The sequence below is a fragment of the Triturus cristatus genome, chromosome 4_1 (genome assembly GCF_964204655.1).
Source record: "Triturus cristatus chromosome 4_1, aTriCri1.1, whole genome shotgun sequence".
NCBI lineage: Eukaryota > Metazoa > Chordata > Amphibia > Caudata > Salamandridae > Triturus > Triturus cristatus.
In genome coordinates, this window is record NC_140585.1 from 462,189,758 (window position 1) to 462,208,481 (window position 18,724).

The 18,724-nt window shown below is 43.4% G+C and overlaps 1 protein-coding gene across 6 annotated transcripts in view; it reads left to right on the top strand.

Annotated features, from left to right (window-relative positions):
- PTPRO (protein tyrosine phosphatase receptor type O) overlaps window positions 1-18,724 on the top strand; it is a 922,864-nt gene that overhangs the window by 737,074 nt on the left and 167,066 nt on the right. For all 6 annotated transcript variants that reach the window (XM_085652640.1, XM_085652641.1, XM_085652636.1 and 3 more), the window contains exon 14: window positions 15,273-15,405. In XM_085652640.1, the coding sequence (XP_085508766.1) occupies window positions 15,273-15,405 (133 nt within the window). The remainder of the gene's footprint in view (window positions 1-15,272; window positions 15,406-18,724) is intronic.

Below are 18,724 nucleotides of genomic sequence, written 5' to 3' on the forward strand. Positions count from 1 at the left end.
CACATTCGTTTTGTCAGTTAATTTCAACTTAACTCCATATATAGCTCATTTCACATTTTGCATCCACCCTGGACTTAACTTAAAACAATATTCTCTTCCCCTCATTAACTTATATGGAGTCCCACCCGTGGCACTGTTGGGGGAAGTTCTGTACGCCCACACCAATTTTTTCACTGCTCTTCTCCAATCAACACCCTCACGCAACATAAACTGTAAACCTCCCTTCAACACCTTGTTCCAGCTTTCCATGACAGTATTCCGCCAGGGAGAAAAGACTGACATTCTCATATGATGTATACTCAGGCCATCTAGAAATTATGTCATCTCCTTCCACACCAACTGGACACAATGGCCTGAAACAATTTCCATAGGGACCCCTTCCCTGACAAAGATCGCCTCTAAAAACGTAATAAAATTCTTCGTCTCCACATGTTTCACAAACATAACCTCAGGCCATTGTGACAATAAATCAATTGCTACCCATGTAAACATGGTCCCTGAACCTAACATAGCAAAAGGGCCCAAAATATCCAAAGCAATCTTCCAGGGTCCATCACCATTGTCAATAACTTGAGAGGGATAAAACATCACTTTTTGTGGCTTGTCACTCCAGTGACAAATCACACACTACATTACCATGCATTCCACATCACAGTCCCAGTGGAGCCACCAAAATCTTCTCTAATCCTCCTCTTAAACGCGCTCATCTCAATATGTCCTTCATGGGCTAAATGTAAAACTTCTTCCTTGAAGGTTCCACCAATAAACCACATCTCAGGAGTATGCCGTCAAGAATATATAATCCATTCTGAACTATCTCATAAAGGTTTCATTCTTCATCCACATTTCTGTTTTGTGGACAACCATGTTTGACAAACTCCATCACTTTTATTTGTACTTCATCAGACTTGGTCTCCTCCACCCAAGTTTCTTGATGAAATTTGTCATAACTCCTTGGCAACCACAACCACACACTCATCTTCAACTTCACCTCTACTTTCATCCAATAATGGCAACCAGGATAAACATCTGCCATGACATTCGTAATACCTAGCACATGCTTCACCTCAGAGTGATCTCTTACAGTCTATATAGCCACTGAGAAAGGCAAGGAGTAGCACTACCTGTCTCTTTAGTTGTAAACACTTTCACCAATGGTTTGTGATAAGTCCTTACAGCAAACTTACTTCCCCATACATGCTGCCCGAAGTATATATGTCCCCAATAACACACCAGTGCTTCTTTCTCTGTGACTGAATATTTGCATTCTGCCTTCCCAGTGTGCGAGATGCATGGGCAATGACCACATTCTAACCATTGTTAATCTGCATTAAAACTGTACGTAAACTATAATTACTCGCATCAGTCATTACAATCGTAGGCAACTGGATATCAAATGGTTTGAGACATGGGGTGGCAGCAATTCCTCATTTTATCTTATTAAATTCATTTCCACACACCACTCATCACGAGTTGCTTAGCAATAAACTTGCCATAATATTCAGCCATACCAGGGAAAAAGAAGTGGACACCAAGGGTCAGTTGGCTGACCTCTGCTATAGCTAAAGGACCATAACAACCTGCAAGTGACCTTTTCTCTGAAGTGCCTCTCTGACCAGTACCAACTGGATCTGACCTCGACCCTGCTGATGGCCTCAGCTAAAGTGAGTCTTGACCTCCAAGTTCTGTGCCTAAGCTTGCGGAACCCTTGGCTGTGTCTAACTGGACTTCACTTACCACCCCTGAAAACCTTGGATTTTGAATATTTTTGGACTTCCAGACCTCTGCAGGACAGGACAAACCACCCCAGCCTATCTGCCCGAAACGCAACCTCACTGGAATAAGAAAACAGGTTTCTCCTACTCAGAACGTGTCAGCAGCAGCAAACCTTGGCAAGTAGGTACTTGGCCTTGTGGAACTCACTGTCAAATAGAGCTGCAGTCTTGCCCTGTTGAAGAATTCTGAGCTCCCAAAAAATTCCAAATGAAAATATTTTGACAGGGCAAAAGCGCCAAACATATCGAGCCAGGCTCACACATGCCTGAAAGAAGCACCACCCCCTCACTGCTTTCAAATAAACAGGCCCACATGCTTAGAAAAAATAGTTATTGCTGGTTTTCAAATAAACACAAACTCCCTTAGGTATAGCTCCACTATGTAAAGTAAATTTCATTGGTGTGGACGTCAAAGTCAGACAATCCAAGGCATTTGGCAGATCACAAATCTTCTTTACTAACTCAACTACGCAACAGCCGTTTTCTGTCACCAAAGACCACAGATCTAACATTTGGCATAGTATTTCCTTAGCAGATGTCTACCCTATGACCATGTAGAGCAGAAATATGCAGGGATCAGACAGTAGTACCACATTTACTAACCAGGCCCTTTCTTGGTATTTCGATACAAACAGGAAAATGTTACACTAGTTTGTACCTGGTACCCGACAATAGATATTTATATCTCATGTGCCAAGCAGAAAATCTTCATTCTGTCGACCTTTGTCATTTGTCTGAAGAATAGAGCAGCAGGAAGATGTGTTAAATGCTCACCATCAACCTTTCATAAGCTGCAAAAAATCTTAACAGGTGCACACATATCCTCATCTATATGCATACTGGACCTAGGCTGTGACGGAACCACTGGAAATAGTGATTTAAGTGCTTGGAAATGAGACAGGTAGCAAAGTGATGGAAATAATGAAAAAAATAACATATATGGGAGAGCAAATACAACGGAGAGGTACAGAGAAGAGAATTGCCGTAAGAAAGAAAGAAGGAAGATTTAGCAATAGGAATCAACAAGGGAAGAAAGGAAATAAAAACCGAATTCTTTATAATAGCAGAAAAACACCTCCCCATGTTTTCTTAGAGAGAAAAAAAGAGTAAACACTGACAACTACTGATTTTTACATTTTTTGAAAGCTTTGGAAAACACTTGAAAACAGTACCACCAGAGTTCACAACAAATATAAACTAAAAACAGGAAAGTCTGACTACATGCCTTGAGGGCAATACCTAAGCTCCACAAATCCTTCCTTGTGCAAACCAATCATCTACATACTGCAGAATCCCAGATACCTGCTTCGAATTGCCAGGGGAAGCAGGTATCTCCCTTAATGCTTGTCCCGTAATTGTTGTGTAGTGGTTAAAAAGCATAAGTGCAGCTCCTGCAACCTTACTCATGTTTTCAATTACCCATCCATCTTTCTAATCTCTTTAAACAGCACTGCATAATTTGTGCCAGTGTTTGCCAGTGCTCAGCAACAGAACCTATTTCAATGCACCAGCACATTTTTATCACAGTCCACCACATGGTGGCACTGTCAATCTATTTTATTTGTTTTAAAGCACAAAAGCAAATTAATTAATGTATCAAAATATGATTAAAAATCAAACATACCAGAGTTCTAAAGCCATTCTTAAGTCCAAATTATAACATTTGTAGGATTGTAATGGTTTGCAGGTGCTGGTATTTGGCAGCGCTAGCAGGGACCTCAGGTGAAACAAGCAGCAGTGGCCTCCTGAGTAATATCATGGGCACCTGCACTTATTATTTTACAAATTAAGTACTGTTTAAGAGATTCTTAGTGCTTAATGCTTCTCAGGGGTTTCATAGATTCACTGCTGCCTTTTATTTTACTTGCTGGGGTTATCCATAACCTAGGAGTAAGGAGGATTAGAGGGAGTTTTATGATGTGGGACTTAAATTGACTCTGAGCTGGAATCAATTACTAAAACACAGATCCTACAAAGCCTGCAGCCACACAGCTAAGCCCTATCAAATGTCACACCCAGATCGCACACTGCTCACCTTCAATAACCACAGAAGTATCCTTGCGGTCTCGTGTGACAAACGTCCAGGTGCATATCAATGCATGCAGAAGCACATAGCTGCCCTCTCTGCTGCTGCCAGGCATGAATGAAGTGTGGATGAATTCAAGGATGAAGCCACAGAGACACCCAGCTAGGAGAGAAGCTACATGTCTGAGCTGACTGCAGCAAGCTGAGCCATGCACATGCGAGCCTGCAGCTGACAGGCACGCTCCAAGCACAGCCACTTCAATCATTAGGTCTGCAAAGCTCTGCCGATCTTAATTGAACAGGTCAAAGTGTCCCATATGGAGGCACTTTGCAGGAGGACGTGCTTCAACCTATGTTACTTGCTAGGTGCAGTAAAATCCAAAGTTCCCAATTTAAGTGGGAATGCATATCCCAAGTTACCCTTTACAGCCTGGAAGTCCTCGTTTGTTGCCCAATTACACCGAAAGAATCCCCCCAACTGGAGAGAGAGCTAATGTGAGAGTCTGGAGAATTCACACAGAGCCTGTGCACACGCTACAGTATTTCTTGTGAGAGTCTGGATAACATAATTGCTCTCTGTCCTAGAAGAGATTGCAAAGTAAACACAGAAATAAAACAGTGAAAAGGACACAAATGCGTAATCGAGAATACGATTATAGCCAGCCTTACAGTTTGTGAATGTTGGAAAACGGCCCTCTCTGAAGGGTCACCACAAACTTTTTGCCTTCCTCCCCCTATTTTTCTGACCTTGTTTTTGTTAACTGTAGGACTCTGGGCACTTTATCACTGCTGACCAGTGTTAACGTGCATTCCTTTTTTGAAGCACGCGTTTCTGTTTCAGCTATGGTATAAGTGAGACTTGTAGCGAAAGTGGGAGCGCACATTTATTTTGATGAAAGCTTGGTGAGTCTGAATAAATGTTCCCAAGTACAGTACATCAAAGTTGTTTTCCAGGTTAGACCTCATGGATGACATTGAAGGGTCACCAGGGGTCGCAGCTGCCACTCCTGGGTTGCTCCTTGCAACTGTTGGCACTGCCTTTGTGATCGCTGGCCTCAGAAATCACAAATGGTAGTGTATCAGGAATAGAAGGAAAATGGGGCTCAGATGAGTCCTGTTTACGTTCTGTTGCTTGACCAGAACTGAACTTTTTAATTCATTATAGCCTTATAGCCCGCTGCTTAGAGCTGTACCGGTTGTTAAAGGCCCTGAACCGGAGTTATAGGCTTGAGACTAGGGGTGGGCGGAATTTGCGAAATTCACTTTCGCAAATTATCGCGAAAATTTTAAAAATCTCCGCAAACACGCGGAAATATCGCGAAGATGCGGAAGTTTTTTTCCCGCCCGTTCGCGGTATTTTCTGCATGGTCGCGGCTCGCCAACTTACCCATGTGGTTGCTCGCGGGCGCGGCCATCTTGTTTTCACTTGTCTCGCGGTGCATGATCGCGAGAAGAAAGATGTCATCGCGCGACGAATGATGTCACTGCGGGCGCGAACTGTCGCGAGACAGCGCAAATGGCTACCAACAATCCAACATCTCATGGAGAACGCGACCGGATCGGGAAAACTTGTTGGCGAACGCGGGGATTCAGGTAAGGCGATCGCGCGCACGTGAGAATGTATTATTTTACAGCGCGAGCAAGCACAAAATTTCCGGTAAAATGCAGATTACGGAAATTTTGTAATTTTTGCTCTCTCCGCGGAACACGAAAATGTCAAATTATCGCAATTTCCGCGACCGGAACGGAATTTTAGCACAGGCCTACTTGAGACGCAGGCGAGGGCCTATAACGAGGGTGAGGGCCTTTAACAACTGGTATAGCCCGAGGCAGAAGGGACCACAAGGCTATTAGAACATTCCACCCACTAAGGGTAAAATGTTCAACATTTAAAAGGGATAAACATTAAGACAATATTGGATTGTTGGAGCTCTGGACTTAAACCAGTCATAAGCCTGGAGCTACCTTATTGTCTTCAATGGAGCTCTAAACATTCCAATGTTCTAATAGTATTTGTTGCCCACTTTTTATTTTGCACATGCATTACATTTTGAAGAACCAATGCACATTCCAATGATTTAAATTGTTGCTTTCTGCCGTGGTGCCGGAACAATAATCAGAGCGGGTGTTCTGGCCATGGACATCACCTAACTTAAGATCTTTGATTGTATTTTATATGCTGGTGATGTTCGTTTTGAGATATTTTTGCTTTACTTTAACAAGGGAGTGGGCCTTTAATGGCACATATAGCCTAGCTATGGCGGGCTATATGGCTATTAGAACATTCTGCCACTAGAGGGCGGAATGTTCTAACAAATAAAACAAGGCCTTAGGGAGCCGAACAGGAATTAAATCCCCTTGAGCTCCATGAGGCCTTGTTTCACAGTAACAGCGGTGAACGACAAATATTGGAATGTTGGAGCTCCAGCCCTTTACCAGCCATTAGAAGCCCGGAGCACTCCATTGTCTTCAATGGAGCTCCCAAAATTCCAATGTTGTAATAGAGTTTGCTTCCCACTTCAGAATCTTTTTATTTTGCACATACATTACATTTTGAAGCGCCAATGCACACTCCAATGAATTAAATTGTTGCTTTCTGCAGTGGAATAATTTTCATAGCGGGTGTTCTGGCACTTTGTTATAGGAAGGTCAGGAATGCCAACAGCATCCGAGTTTCTTTCATTTTCTCTGCTGCTGCAGAACTTTACACCTTCAAAGGAAAGAAGAGAATCAATCAACAACATTTGTATAGAGCAGCACATTCACCCCTGGGAGTATCTGGGTGCTGTGGGTGTGACATCTCAATCGAAAAGCCAAGTCTTGAGTTTCATTCTGAAGTTTGCCAGGGAGGGAAACAAGGGGGGAAGGTGGTTCCAGGTCTTGGCTGCAATATGGGAGAAGGAGCAGCCCCCACTGTAGTGCGATGGATGCTGGGAGGGTGAACAATGGCTGGTGAAGAGGAGTGTAACTGTCTTGAAGGTAATTCAATCGATGGTTGAGGTAGGCCGGTCTTTGATCGTGTAGAGCTTTGTAGGTGTGAATGAGGTTCATGAACTGGCATCTCTTCTGGATAGGGACCCAGTGGACGTTTCTGAGGTGGGTCCATTTGGAAGATTCAAAATGAGTCTGGCTGCAGCATTCTGTATGACCTGGGGATATTTGAGGAGCTGGGTGGAGATGCTAGCGTAGAGAGTGTTTCTGTAGTTGAGGCGGCTGGTAATTAGGGCCTGAGTGACAGTCTTTCTGGTGTTGGCTGGGATCCACCAGAAAATTCTGCAGAGCGGGCAAAGGGTTTGGGAGGAGGCGGTTGCGTTGACTTGTAGTTTCATGGTCGGTTGGATGTCGAGTATGATGACTAGGTTGCATGCATGGTCTGAAGGCATGGAAGTTGGTCCGAGTTCTTCTGGACATCAGTTGTGGTCCGATATTGAAGCATTCTTCCCGAAGATCAGTACCTCTGTCTTGTCAGAGTTGAGTTTAAGGCAGTTGTCCCTCATCCAGTTGGCTACGTTGGTCATGGTGTCGCAGAAGTTCATTCTGGCGGTGGAGGGGTCTTTGGTGAGCGAGAAGATGAGTTGAGTGTTATGTGCATATGAAATTATGTTGAGGCCGTGGATCTAACAATATCTGCGAGGGGGTCATGTAGGTGTTGAACAGGGTGGGGCTCAGGGATGACTCTTTTGGTGCGCCACATATGATGTTATGGGCTGGGAGGTGAAGGGAGGCAGCCGGATGCTCTGTGTACATCCAGTAAGGAAGGAGGCGATCTATTTGAGGGCTTTTTGTTGTATGCCAAGAGTCTGTTGATGAGGGTGTGGGGGGAAACAGTGTTGAACGGCACAGAGAGGTTGAGAGAATCAGGTCCACAGTCTCTCCACAGTTGAGGAGGGTTCTGATGTCATCTGTGGGGGTAATCTGTGCGGTCTCGGTGCTGTGGTTTGCACTGAATCCTGATTGGGAGGTGTCAAGTAGGTGGTTTTGTTACAGGTATTCAGTGAACTGTTGGTTGATGACGGTCTCGAGTACTTTGGCTGAGTCCAGGAGCATGGAGATAGGTTGATAAATGTTGAGTTCACTGGGGTCGGCAGAGGCTTTTTTTAGGAGGGGTCTGACCTCAGCGTGTTTCCATCTGTCCAGGAAGACTGCTGTGGAGTTGGAGGTGTTGATGATGCTAGTTAGTTCCGGGCTGGTTGGATCCGTGGTTGAAAAGGCAATTGGGGCAGGGATCGGGGGGCCCCTGAGTGTATGGATGATTTGATGGCTGTGGTGGTCTGAGTGGTGAGCAGAGACCAGGAGGTAACCATTCAGCTGATTTGTGCTGGTTGGCCAAGGCTGTTGAGGTTGCTGGTGACGGGTTGGGATCGAAGTTGTTGTAGATGGTAACAATCTTGCTGTGGGAGTAGTCCGAGAGGGTGTTGGAGAGTTCTTGGGAGGGGTGAATGGTGTTCTCTGTGACTGCCGGGGTGGAAAATTCCTTAACAATTTCAAAGAGTTCTTTCATGTGATTGGCCGCTGTATTGATGCAGGCTGTGATGGCTTCCGTGATGCATAGGTAGTAGTTGCGGAGGGCTGCTTTGTAAGAGGCTATGTTGGCAGGGTTCCCTGTGGCACGCCATTGTTTCCCGCATCAGTAGCAGTTGATGTTGGTGGTTCTGATCTCTGGGGTGTATCAACTTCCTTATTTTGATGATGCTAGTTAGTTCCGGGCTGGTTGGATCCGTGGTTGAAAAGGCAATTGGGGCAGGGATCGGGGGGCCCCTGAGTGTATGGATGATTTGATGGCTGTGGTGGTCTGAGTGGTGAGCAGAGACCAGGAGGTAACCATTCAGCTGATTTGTGCTGGTTGGCCAAGGCTGTTGAGGTTGCTGGTGACGGGTTGGGATCGAAGTTGTTGTAGATGGTAACAATCTTGCTGTGGGAGTAGTCCGAGAGGGTGTTGGAGAGTTCTTGGGAGGGGTGAATGGTGTTCTCTGTGACTGCCGGGGTGGAAAATTCCTTAACAATTTCAAAGAGTTCTTTCATGTGATTGGCCGCTGTATTGATGCAGGCTGTGATGGCTTCCGTGATGCATAGGTAGTAGTTGCAGAGGGCTGCTTTGTAAGAGGCTATGTTGGCAGGGTTCCCTGTGGCACGCCATTGTTTCCCGCATCAGTAGCAGTTGATGTTGGTGGTTCTGATCTCTGGGGTGTATCAACTTCCTTATTTTGAGGTTTTGTTTGTTTTGGGTGGGTGGTTTCATCATGGCGACTCTGTTGGCACATTCATCAATCCATACAAATAACTTCTGGACGGCCTGCTCAAGGGCCAATAAAGTTTCAGGTTGGGTGTTGCTAAGGACTTGGTTCCATTGTGTCTCAGTTACCTTTCTACAGCTACAGTGGGAGGAGCTGTATTGCTTGATAATGGTGTGTTGAGCATCGGATATGGTGATGCAAACAATGCATGGTCAGTCCAGGTGAGTTCTGAGGTATGGCTGAATTTGAATTTGTCGCTGGAGGGGGAAATTGAGTCGAATGTGTGTTCGGCTTTGTGCATGGGCTGGGTGACCAATTGGGTGAGGCTGATGTTGTGCAGGTTCTCCAGAAGGGAAATGGAGTTGTCAACGTAGGGGTCATCAACTTGGAAGTTGAGTAGGATGTAAGATACAGCATAGGCGAGGGTAAGAGGGGCGATGAGGTTTGCGATGCATCACAGAAAGCCGGTCAGGGTCCCGGGGTCTGTAGACCAGGAAGCCTCTGAGCATGGTCTTGGCGTTGGTCTGTAGTTGGAAGTTGAGGTGTTCCATGAGTGGATTGGGGTCGTCGTTGGTGGCGATGCACCGGATGGGTTCTTCGAAGCTGGTGGCGTTGCCCTTGCCGTGTTTGTTGGTGTGATCTCAGTGTATCATTTTGTAGCCTTTAGGTGTTGCTGTGACGATGTCGGGGTTTTGCAGAGGGGCTGAGCCATGTTTCGGTGATAAAGGCAACGTCTGAGGTGAGGGTGGTGATGGTGTCCCAGATTTCTGTGGCCTGTTTGCAGTCGGATCGGGCATTTAACTGGTTGTATTGAAGTGGTTCCGGGTTGTTCTTGGTCTTCTGGGCGGTGATGGCACATGCTCCAGTACGAGATGGTGGTCCTATGTTGCAGGAAAATTGGCAATGGCACCAGATGAATGCTCCCTTGGTCAATCGTGGGGGGTCATTGCAGCAGCAGTTGCAACGGTGTCTGTGGATCAGAGCCAGGAGCTCCTTGATGGTGTAGCGGTGGGTGGCGGGAGAGCCAGGGGTCCTGGCACGGGCGGTGTCCGGGCACAGATGAGTTTGCTTTTGGCATGCATTCGGTGGAACAGCCATGCTGCATCCTCCATTAAGTAGGTCCTGGGCAGGGGGTGAGGGGCAGGGGATGTAAATGCTGCAGCAGAGCATAGCGGTAATGGGCTCACAGACACAAACTACACAACCATTAGATTTAATGGGGTAACCCAGTAACTCTCAGAACCTGGGTACGTATATGAAAAGGAAAAATTGGTTCTGTTGGGAGTGAACTTGATTTAAGGGACACTGAATGTGTACAAAAGATTATTACAGAAAAGTGTACCTAATCACAAGAAAACACACACACATAACAAACATTACTCTAACCAACGCAAAGTGATTTTCATTCTCAATATATTTAAATATACATGATTGTTATTGCAATATAAGACTGACCCAACAGACAATACATAAACACATTTAGTGAGCAATAGTGTACAATCACATAAACAATCAACATAGAATTGACATCATGAACATATACTTAGACAAAAAACACTTTAAAAGAATGATGATCCGAGGTTCGTAGCATATAACACCACAATATGTATTATTCAATATTCCAATGGTGGAATTACATGGATCAATCAAATAGATAACGTCGACGTTTCGACCCTAGGAATACGTGTAGATTTATATGCATCAAAGACGGGTCTTCATCAGGACAACAACAACCGGTCAGTCTGTAATTACAGAACATATAATCAAAAACTCAAAGTTATGTGTGTGTCTTAGTAATTATTCTACAGAGATTACGTGGCTACTGCTCACCTGAGGACTAAGAATCGATTTGTTTGAATATATATCCTTGTGTCGCATACGGTGAAAGCAATCAAAAATATCACTGCGACATGGCAAAATTTCCTGCAATAAATAACGCAAATTAACTATCATGTATGATATACTATATAATCATAGTCCGTAAGGTGACTTATCGCCGACACATACCTTACGAAGCTCCTGCGCAGGGCAGACAAATACCGTCAAGGCGATCAACAATTTCTACAAACAAACGTATTTTAGATTTCGTTAGTGGCATAGTAAACAAAGGAATTAAATTAAATAGCCACCTATTCATAAACTTAAATGCACTATCAAGGTCTGAGCCTGAATCTAAGATACCATCCTTAGATTGGTATCAGCACTAAATGGTAACTCCCAGAGTGATGACAAGATCCTATGCGGGCTGATGCATATGTCTACAGTGCCCCATGAATGTAAATTAAGTAAATTTAGTAACGTCATGATAAAAGGCATACTCAAGCTAACAATACGCAACCAAAGTATTCGAGTTTGCGTGGCCTCTATATTCTGAAGCTATGAAATTGAACAAACCGAAACGATTCGGTTGAGAAACTTGCATTTACGCCCTACAGCAACCCGTTACAATCGAAAACTCTGAAATTGACTAAAACAGGGACAAAAGCAGCACAGAGTGAATAATGCCCGCCGCTGAAAAACGTGCACCTCTGACCTACATGTAAATGCTCCCAAACTTACTTTGAGCAGAATGAATCCGCTTCCAATCTCTCACAGTCCGGACAAACCACCTAGACACCCTGACAACAGATCATTACTCAGTTTACCACCCGTAACTGGTCATCATAGATGTAGTAAATGTAAAGTATGTCGATACACTGTGCCTGGAAATAATTTTACACACCGGGGTAAAACATACAGCCTTGATCAATTCACGAACTGTAATACCCAAAATGTCATCTATGCAATCAGATGCCCATGTTCCATGATTTATGTAGGACAAACGACCCAAAAAGTGAAGAACAGAATCCAACAACACACAAGTAGAATAAAATGCAAGACACAAGGTGCTCCCCTTGTGGAACATTATACCACTATGGGTCACACTCATGAACAAATTGAATGGTGGGTTATTGAAAAAATTATTATCCATCAGAGGGGCGGTAATGTGGCTAGTTCCCTCAACTACAAGGAATGTCGTTGGATACATACCCTTGAGGCTGTTGATCATGGGCTCAATGAGCATGAGGAGACCTACATTCAAATGAATAGATTGTAAGTTTTGACTGTATACTGTGAACTTACCCCCACATTTTTGTTTTGCATAAATTCAACTGTCTTTCAACGTTGAGCTTAACATGTGATCAAAGCTGTATCCTATCGTTTCCCAATTTGGCTTGTTGTCCAGACAAACTACATTAATGTAAATATGTGAACTTGGATGAATCTGGATGGATAACGCCTTCGATTCCCCGCTCATGGAAGATTTAATGCTTCCTTGCGCCGAGTTTTCACTAATGTGTTCCACGGGTAATTGTGTGAATTCCTCATGCAGTATAAATACTGTTTATCAAACAGTATATGTTAACATCTATGTCTTCACTGAATATATTCTCTAGGGAAATATCGTTTGTGAATCAGCTCACAATTAATCGGGCGCTGATATATATTTTTATGCGGAAGCGATGTATAAATATACATGAGAATAACTTTCTAATCCCTATTCCACCCAGGCGCCCCCCCCCCCCCCTTTTTTGATGTACTACTCTGATTTCCTAGTTGGAGATTACACTTCTAGCAGGTCATTCTGGGACTCCCATTCCAGGGCCTTGGAGATTCCGCATCCAGTTCACGTTTTTCGAATAATACCTGCCTCAGACCTAGCCCACGTTCCATGTCGTGTTTTCGATTTGGCTGACTCAGATTTTTCGCGCGCGTTTACTTAAACAGCTGACTGTATCTCCAGGTTCGTCGCTTTGTTTGTCCGGACTGTGAGAGATTGGAAGCGGATTCATTCTGCTCAAAGTAAGTTTGGGAGCATTTACATGTAGGTCAGAGGTGCACGTTTTTCAGCGGCGGGCATTATTCACTCTGTGCTGCTTTTGTCCCTGTTTTAGTCAATTTCAGAGTTTTCGATTGTAACGGGTTGCTGTAGGGCGTAAATGCAAGTTTCTCAACCGAATCGTTTCGGTTTGTTCAATTTCATAGCTTCAGAATATAGAGGCCACGCAAACTCGAATACTTTGGTTGCGTATTGTTAGCTTGAGTATGCCTTTTATCATGACGTTACTAAATTTACTTAATTTACGTTCATGGGGCACTGTAGACATATGCATCAGCCCGCATAGGATCTTGTCATCACTCTGGGAGTTACCATTTAGTGCTGATACCAATCTAAGGATGGTATCTTAGATTCAGGCTCAGACCTTGATAGTGCATTTAAGTTTATGAATAGGTGGCTATTTAATTTAATTCCTTTGTTTACTATGCCACTAAGGAAATCTAAAATACGTTTGTTTGTAGAAATTGTTGATCGCCTTGACGGTATTTGTCTGCCCTGCGCAGGAGCTTCGTAAGGTATGTGTCGGCGATAAGTCACCTTACGGACTATGATTATATAGTATATCATACATGATAGTTAATTTGCGTTATTTATTGCAGGAAATTTTGCCATGTCGCAGTGATATTTTTGATTGCTTTCACCGTATGCGACACAAGGATATATATTCAAACAAATCGATTCTTAGTCCTCAGGTGAGCAGTAGCCACGTAATCTCTGTAGAATAATTACTAAGACACACACATAACTTTGAGTTTTTGATTATATGTTCTGTAATTACAGACTGACCGGTTGTTGTTGTCCTGATGAAGACCCGTCTTTGATGCGTATAAATCTACACGTATTCCTAGGGTCGAAACGTCGACGTTATCTATTTGATTGATCCATGTAATTCCACCATTGGAATATTGAATAATACATATTGTGGTGTTATATGCTACGAACCTCGGATCATCATTCTTTTAAAGTGTTTTTTGTCTAAGTATATGTTCATGATGTCAATTCTATGTTGATTGTTTATGTGATTGTACACTATTGCTCACTAAATGTGTTTATGTATTGTCTGTTGGGTCAGTCTTATATTGCAATAACAATCATGTATATTTAAATATATTGAGAATGAAAATCACTTTGCGTTGGTTAGAGTAATGTTTGTTATGTGTGTGTGTTTTCTTGTGATTAGGTACACTTTTCTGTAATAATCTTTTGTACACATTCAGTGTCCCTTAAATCAAGTTCACTCCCAACAGAACCAATTTTTCCTTTTCACAAACTACACAACAGCAATAATGGGCCCAACTAAACAAAGCTACACAAAACTATAGTGGGCACAATATGAGCAAACTACCTATACATAAAAAGGCTGCCTAACCAGGGCTCTGTCCCTAGCAGGAACAGCGGTTCAGCGAGGGCTCTGCTAGTTTGAGCAGGAATGCAGGATGCAGCAAGCAGCGCCGCATAGTAGATAGTGAGAGCGAGTGCTCTCAGTGGCACAAGAGCAGTGAGCTGCTGGACTGAGCAGGGGAGCTGGCACAGGACAGAGAAGAAAGCTAAATCCTAGGAATGACCTGCAGTTTATACCACCATCACATGGACTTATGGTCAACCTTTTGGGTGCCTTCCTCTGTTCTTCCACGGCTGTATGGAAGAACCGAAGGCTGTGTCTCAACACTGGGTAATGTTTGGTCCTTGACTAGGACTGGACATTTTGAGCTGGCTCTGTGCATAGGCATGTGGGGATATATCCATGCTGGCTGTATCTGGGTAGATAGCTACCTCAAATCTTACATATCTAGGCAGCGCTCCTGGCATATAATGACTGCACTGATAGCATATCATGGAACTGCCTCAATTAATACATATGCGTGGTACAACAATAAATGAATAAATATTTTAGAAACCTGTTGCATTATTTTATTAATCTTGAACGCAATGTTTACTCTATTCAGCAGTCTCCGTACCTTAATGCCATTATGTGAAAGGTCATTTGACAACACTTTCTCTAGCAACAAACAGCTCACAATATCATATGATGTCTCTTCCTGTGATGTCATCAGCAGCTGAATATTTGGATGAGGTCACTACCACTGGCATTTTGTTAAAGTGACATCCAAGTCACACTTTATTGTTTATTGGTTTGGGGTTTGGCCATTCCAAATACATATTTCCAGAAAGCTCTCTCAGACAGAGAGTTTAAAAGAAATTGCTTTCTTCTTTGACATTGTTAAGGTATTCAATTTTAATTAATGCACGTCACCATCAACATGACATTTCTGTGCTTCAGCAGAACTGCTGCAATGAAATTAAAATAATGTTGTACTAATTATAACACAAATCCGTTCTGCTTGTTTTGTTTCTCAGGAGCCTGTTACAGTTTTTTCTCATGTTGTGACAATCTCCAGCCTTCTGCCTGCCACATCTTACAACTGCAGCGTGACCACTATAAGCCACCAGTCTCCCAGCATCCCCGCCTGCGTAGTCATCACCACTCTGGGTGAGGGCATCCTTCTTGCTTCTAAGTGCTCTGCAAGCAACGTTTATTAATGTTATTAGAACCGTTTTGGCTTAGAAGGATAATAGCAATTGTTAGTGAATAGGACTGTGCATGTGAATGCTGTAAGGACGGCCTGAGGTATTATTCTGTGTTTATATCTAGCCCATGAATGTTAAAGTAGGGAAGTGGAGAAAACTGCAATAATTACTAATGGCTCTGTTTTACGCCCGTTCTTATGTGTTTGAGCTTGTTTCTTCCATTGGGTGGGGTCAGGAATGGCGGTCCAGCCACAGAGGTCCCTCCTGGCAACCTATGTCTGCTGTAAAGAATATCTCATTCATGGCCTGGATTCTTTTTATTTTTATCACGGACACCGGCTTGAGCTTCCTTTCACGGAACCCTCCTATGAGATGTTCCTTCTCTTGAGCCATTTTTCTTTGCAGCAACCCCATCCTCTGTACCCCTTTCACTTACCTCGCCAGAGGTCCTGGGAGTTCAGTCCCAGCTTCCATCATCATCACAGGGGACCATGGAGTCAATGAAGGGGCGAAGCCTGGGGCTCGCAGACCTCCTGAGTTTAAATCCGATAGCTAAACCATCTGTTACCAACGAAACATTGAAACTATTATAATCTTTACTCAAAGGAGGAATGCAGCCACACCAGAGTATTCAGATGCAATGGGGGTGGAGGCTGAATCTGAATAAAGAACAAGACCACATATGATCCCTGATGTATAAAAATATATAGGGGAAGAGTCATTCATTCAGGTGCAAATAAAGCAACAATATTCGTCTAGACTCATTTCATTATTTATTTTAAAATCCAAATTGGTCTTTTTTAAACACACTTTTATATATTTATAGATAATTGCATACATATAGACAGAAAGTTGTAGCGGTTGAGTTGAGAATGTTTTTCCCCATTGGACTCTTTTCAAGTGAAAAGGTGATATTCACAAAATACGTGTTGCTAGTATTTTTCATGAATACTAATTTTGTAATTAATGAAGACGCTTAAATGTAGATAAACATCAAAATTCAGTCAACATTCGCGATAAACAGGAATTATAAACAATGTAAACATCCAAATTTGTCCCTGTAGAGATTGAATTCAGCATATTCCTATCAAGAGAGAATGGGCCTGAGCTGCATTAGTGGTGGCAGTAGACTCCTAGGAATTGTTTGATTTTGTTATTGTTCTTCATATGAAGCGCTGTTGGGGAGCACTAGGAGCCTTTGTAGGCCCGGCTCACATTGCACCAGGAAAACCAGCGGAATGTAGTCCAAGGGGTGACCTGGATTAATATACAACAGTAATCAATATTAGGCGATGATTGACAGTGTTAAAGCTGGTAGATGGGTTAAGGTGATCAGCGCCGGTTCCCCCATGGAAGGGGAGAAGCCCCCACCCCTCGCTGTTGACACACCCCCCCAGCCATGTCTGCAGAAAGCTGGAAAAATAAAATAGCAATAAAAGGATTTTATTCCCATTTTATTTTTCCGACTTTCTGCCGAACGGAGAGGTCAAGGAGGGGCCAGTTCGTCATTGCCGTTAATTAGCAGCAATGACGAGTGGTCCTTAAAGTGTGAATTGCGCACTTCGGTTTAGCCGGCAACCTTGCTACGGCCAAACCGACATGCGCAATTCAAACTCTCCCACCATGCTGTCTTAGACAGCTGGGTTGGAGAGCAGGTGTAGGCCTTCAGTGCTCTTCGGAGTGCTGAGGCATCCTGCTCCAGCCAACCCAGATGCTTCTCTCATGCAGCATGAGAGCAGTGTCTGGATTGGATAAGAAGCTGTGGGACCTCATGCTGGAGGAGTCTGGAGTCGGGGCCGGAGAACACAGAGGACGTGCTGCAGCGTAAGAAGGTAAGTGAAACTTTTTTTTTTCATTTTTAAATGTATATGTTTATTTGTATGTTTTTACATTTTATTTAAGTCGACTCACCATTTTTGTGAGGCACCAACGGCCACTGAAGGTGACAGAAATTAAGGTGGGCGCTGTCTCAGTATGCCTTCATGGAAAGCTTGATTGTAGAGACATACACAAGGTTTGAATGGTCAGGTACTGATAAAGTGTGTGAAGGGGTGTGCAAGGACATTTTATTATTTCAATGATATTAGTGGTAATTGAGAAGGAATTATATAATTCAGAACCTATGGGCGCAATTTTAGAATGGGAAATATTTGGGGAAGTGTGATTGGGGAGTATTATTTCAAGGCCTATAGGAGGAACATGTGGGCCATATTTACTAGTGAGCTAGAAACAATATTTCTAGCAGGTAAGACATGATATCTGAGGAAATGTATGTCACATTCTGTAACGTATATTCAGTTTCACAAGGTTGGTGCTGTCTAAATTAAAATGACTTTAAACCTGGAGACATGATAATAAATAACAAACCGTGGCTTTAACCATTACCTTGAAAATCTGTGTACCACAGTTAAGATGATAATGTTTGTGTCAACATTTCAATTCTGAATAATTCAAAAAGAATTATTTTTAAAACTAACTGTTTGAACTGGCACCTTTGGCATGGCATTCCCCCAAATATGTTTGCCTTCACCTCTCCTGTTTTCTGAATTTGTTTTTGTCAGCTTTAGAATTCAGCATACTTTATCACTGCTAGCCAGTGCTAAAGGGCTTCGGCTCACACCCCCAAACATAACCTAGACCTAATTGGTATATTTAATTAACTTGTAAGCCCCTAGTAAATGGTACTGCATGATAGAGAGATGATGTTTACATTCAAATGAATTGTAATTTTAAATCCTCTTTAATGGTAAAGTTGGATTTTAAGTCACAATTCTGAAAATGGCATTTTTAGAAACTTTTGCTTGTCTCAATCATATGTGCTATCTGTCAGTGCCTGGGTCAAATGACTGAGAATGACTCTGCTGATGGAGAATGTATATTGCTTCCTGACATCAACACAAAGGGGGCTTAGGTGTTGACAGGATGACTGCGGAGGGTCTGTACCCACCCCCACTTGCACTTCAGAGGGCTTTTCCTCCTGCGCACTCAAAGGAACTTGACACCAGGCCTTTCCTGCCTTTTTTGCCCTCAGAGTGTTTAGAGCTTCCCAGAGCCAGATGTGAGGGTAGGACAGGCAGTCCCTCCACACAAAGACTGGCACCAGGTAGAAATGTTAGACCTCCAGAGCAACGTATTAAAACACGTGTGGACCTATCGAAGAATTAGAAGAAGGACTGCCCTGCTGCTTAAAGAACTGTCTTGCTGTCTGAGAAGGAAGATTGGACCTGCTTGTCTCCATCCCAGGCCACCCAGAGTGACTTCAGGGGTCAGTTAGATTACCT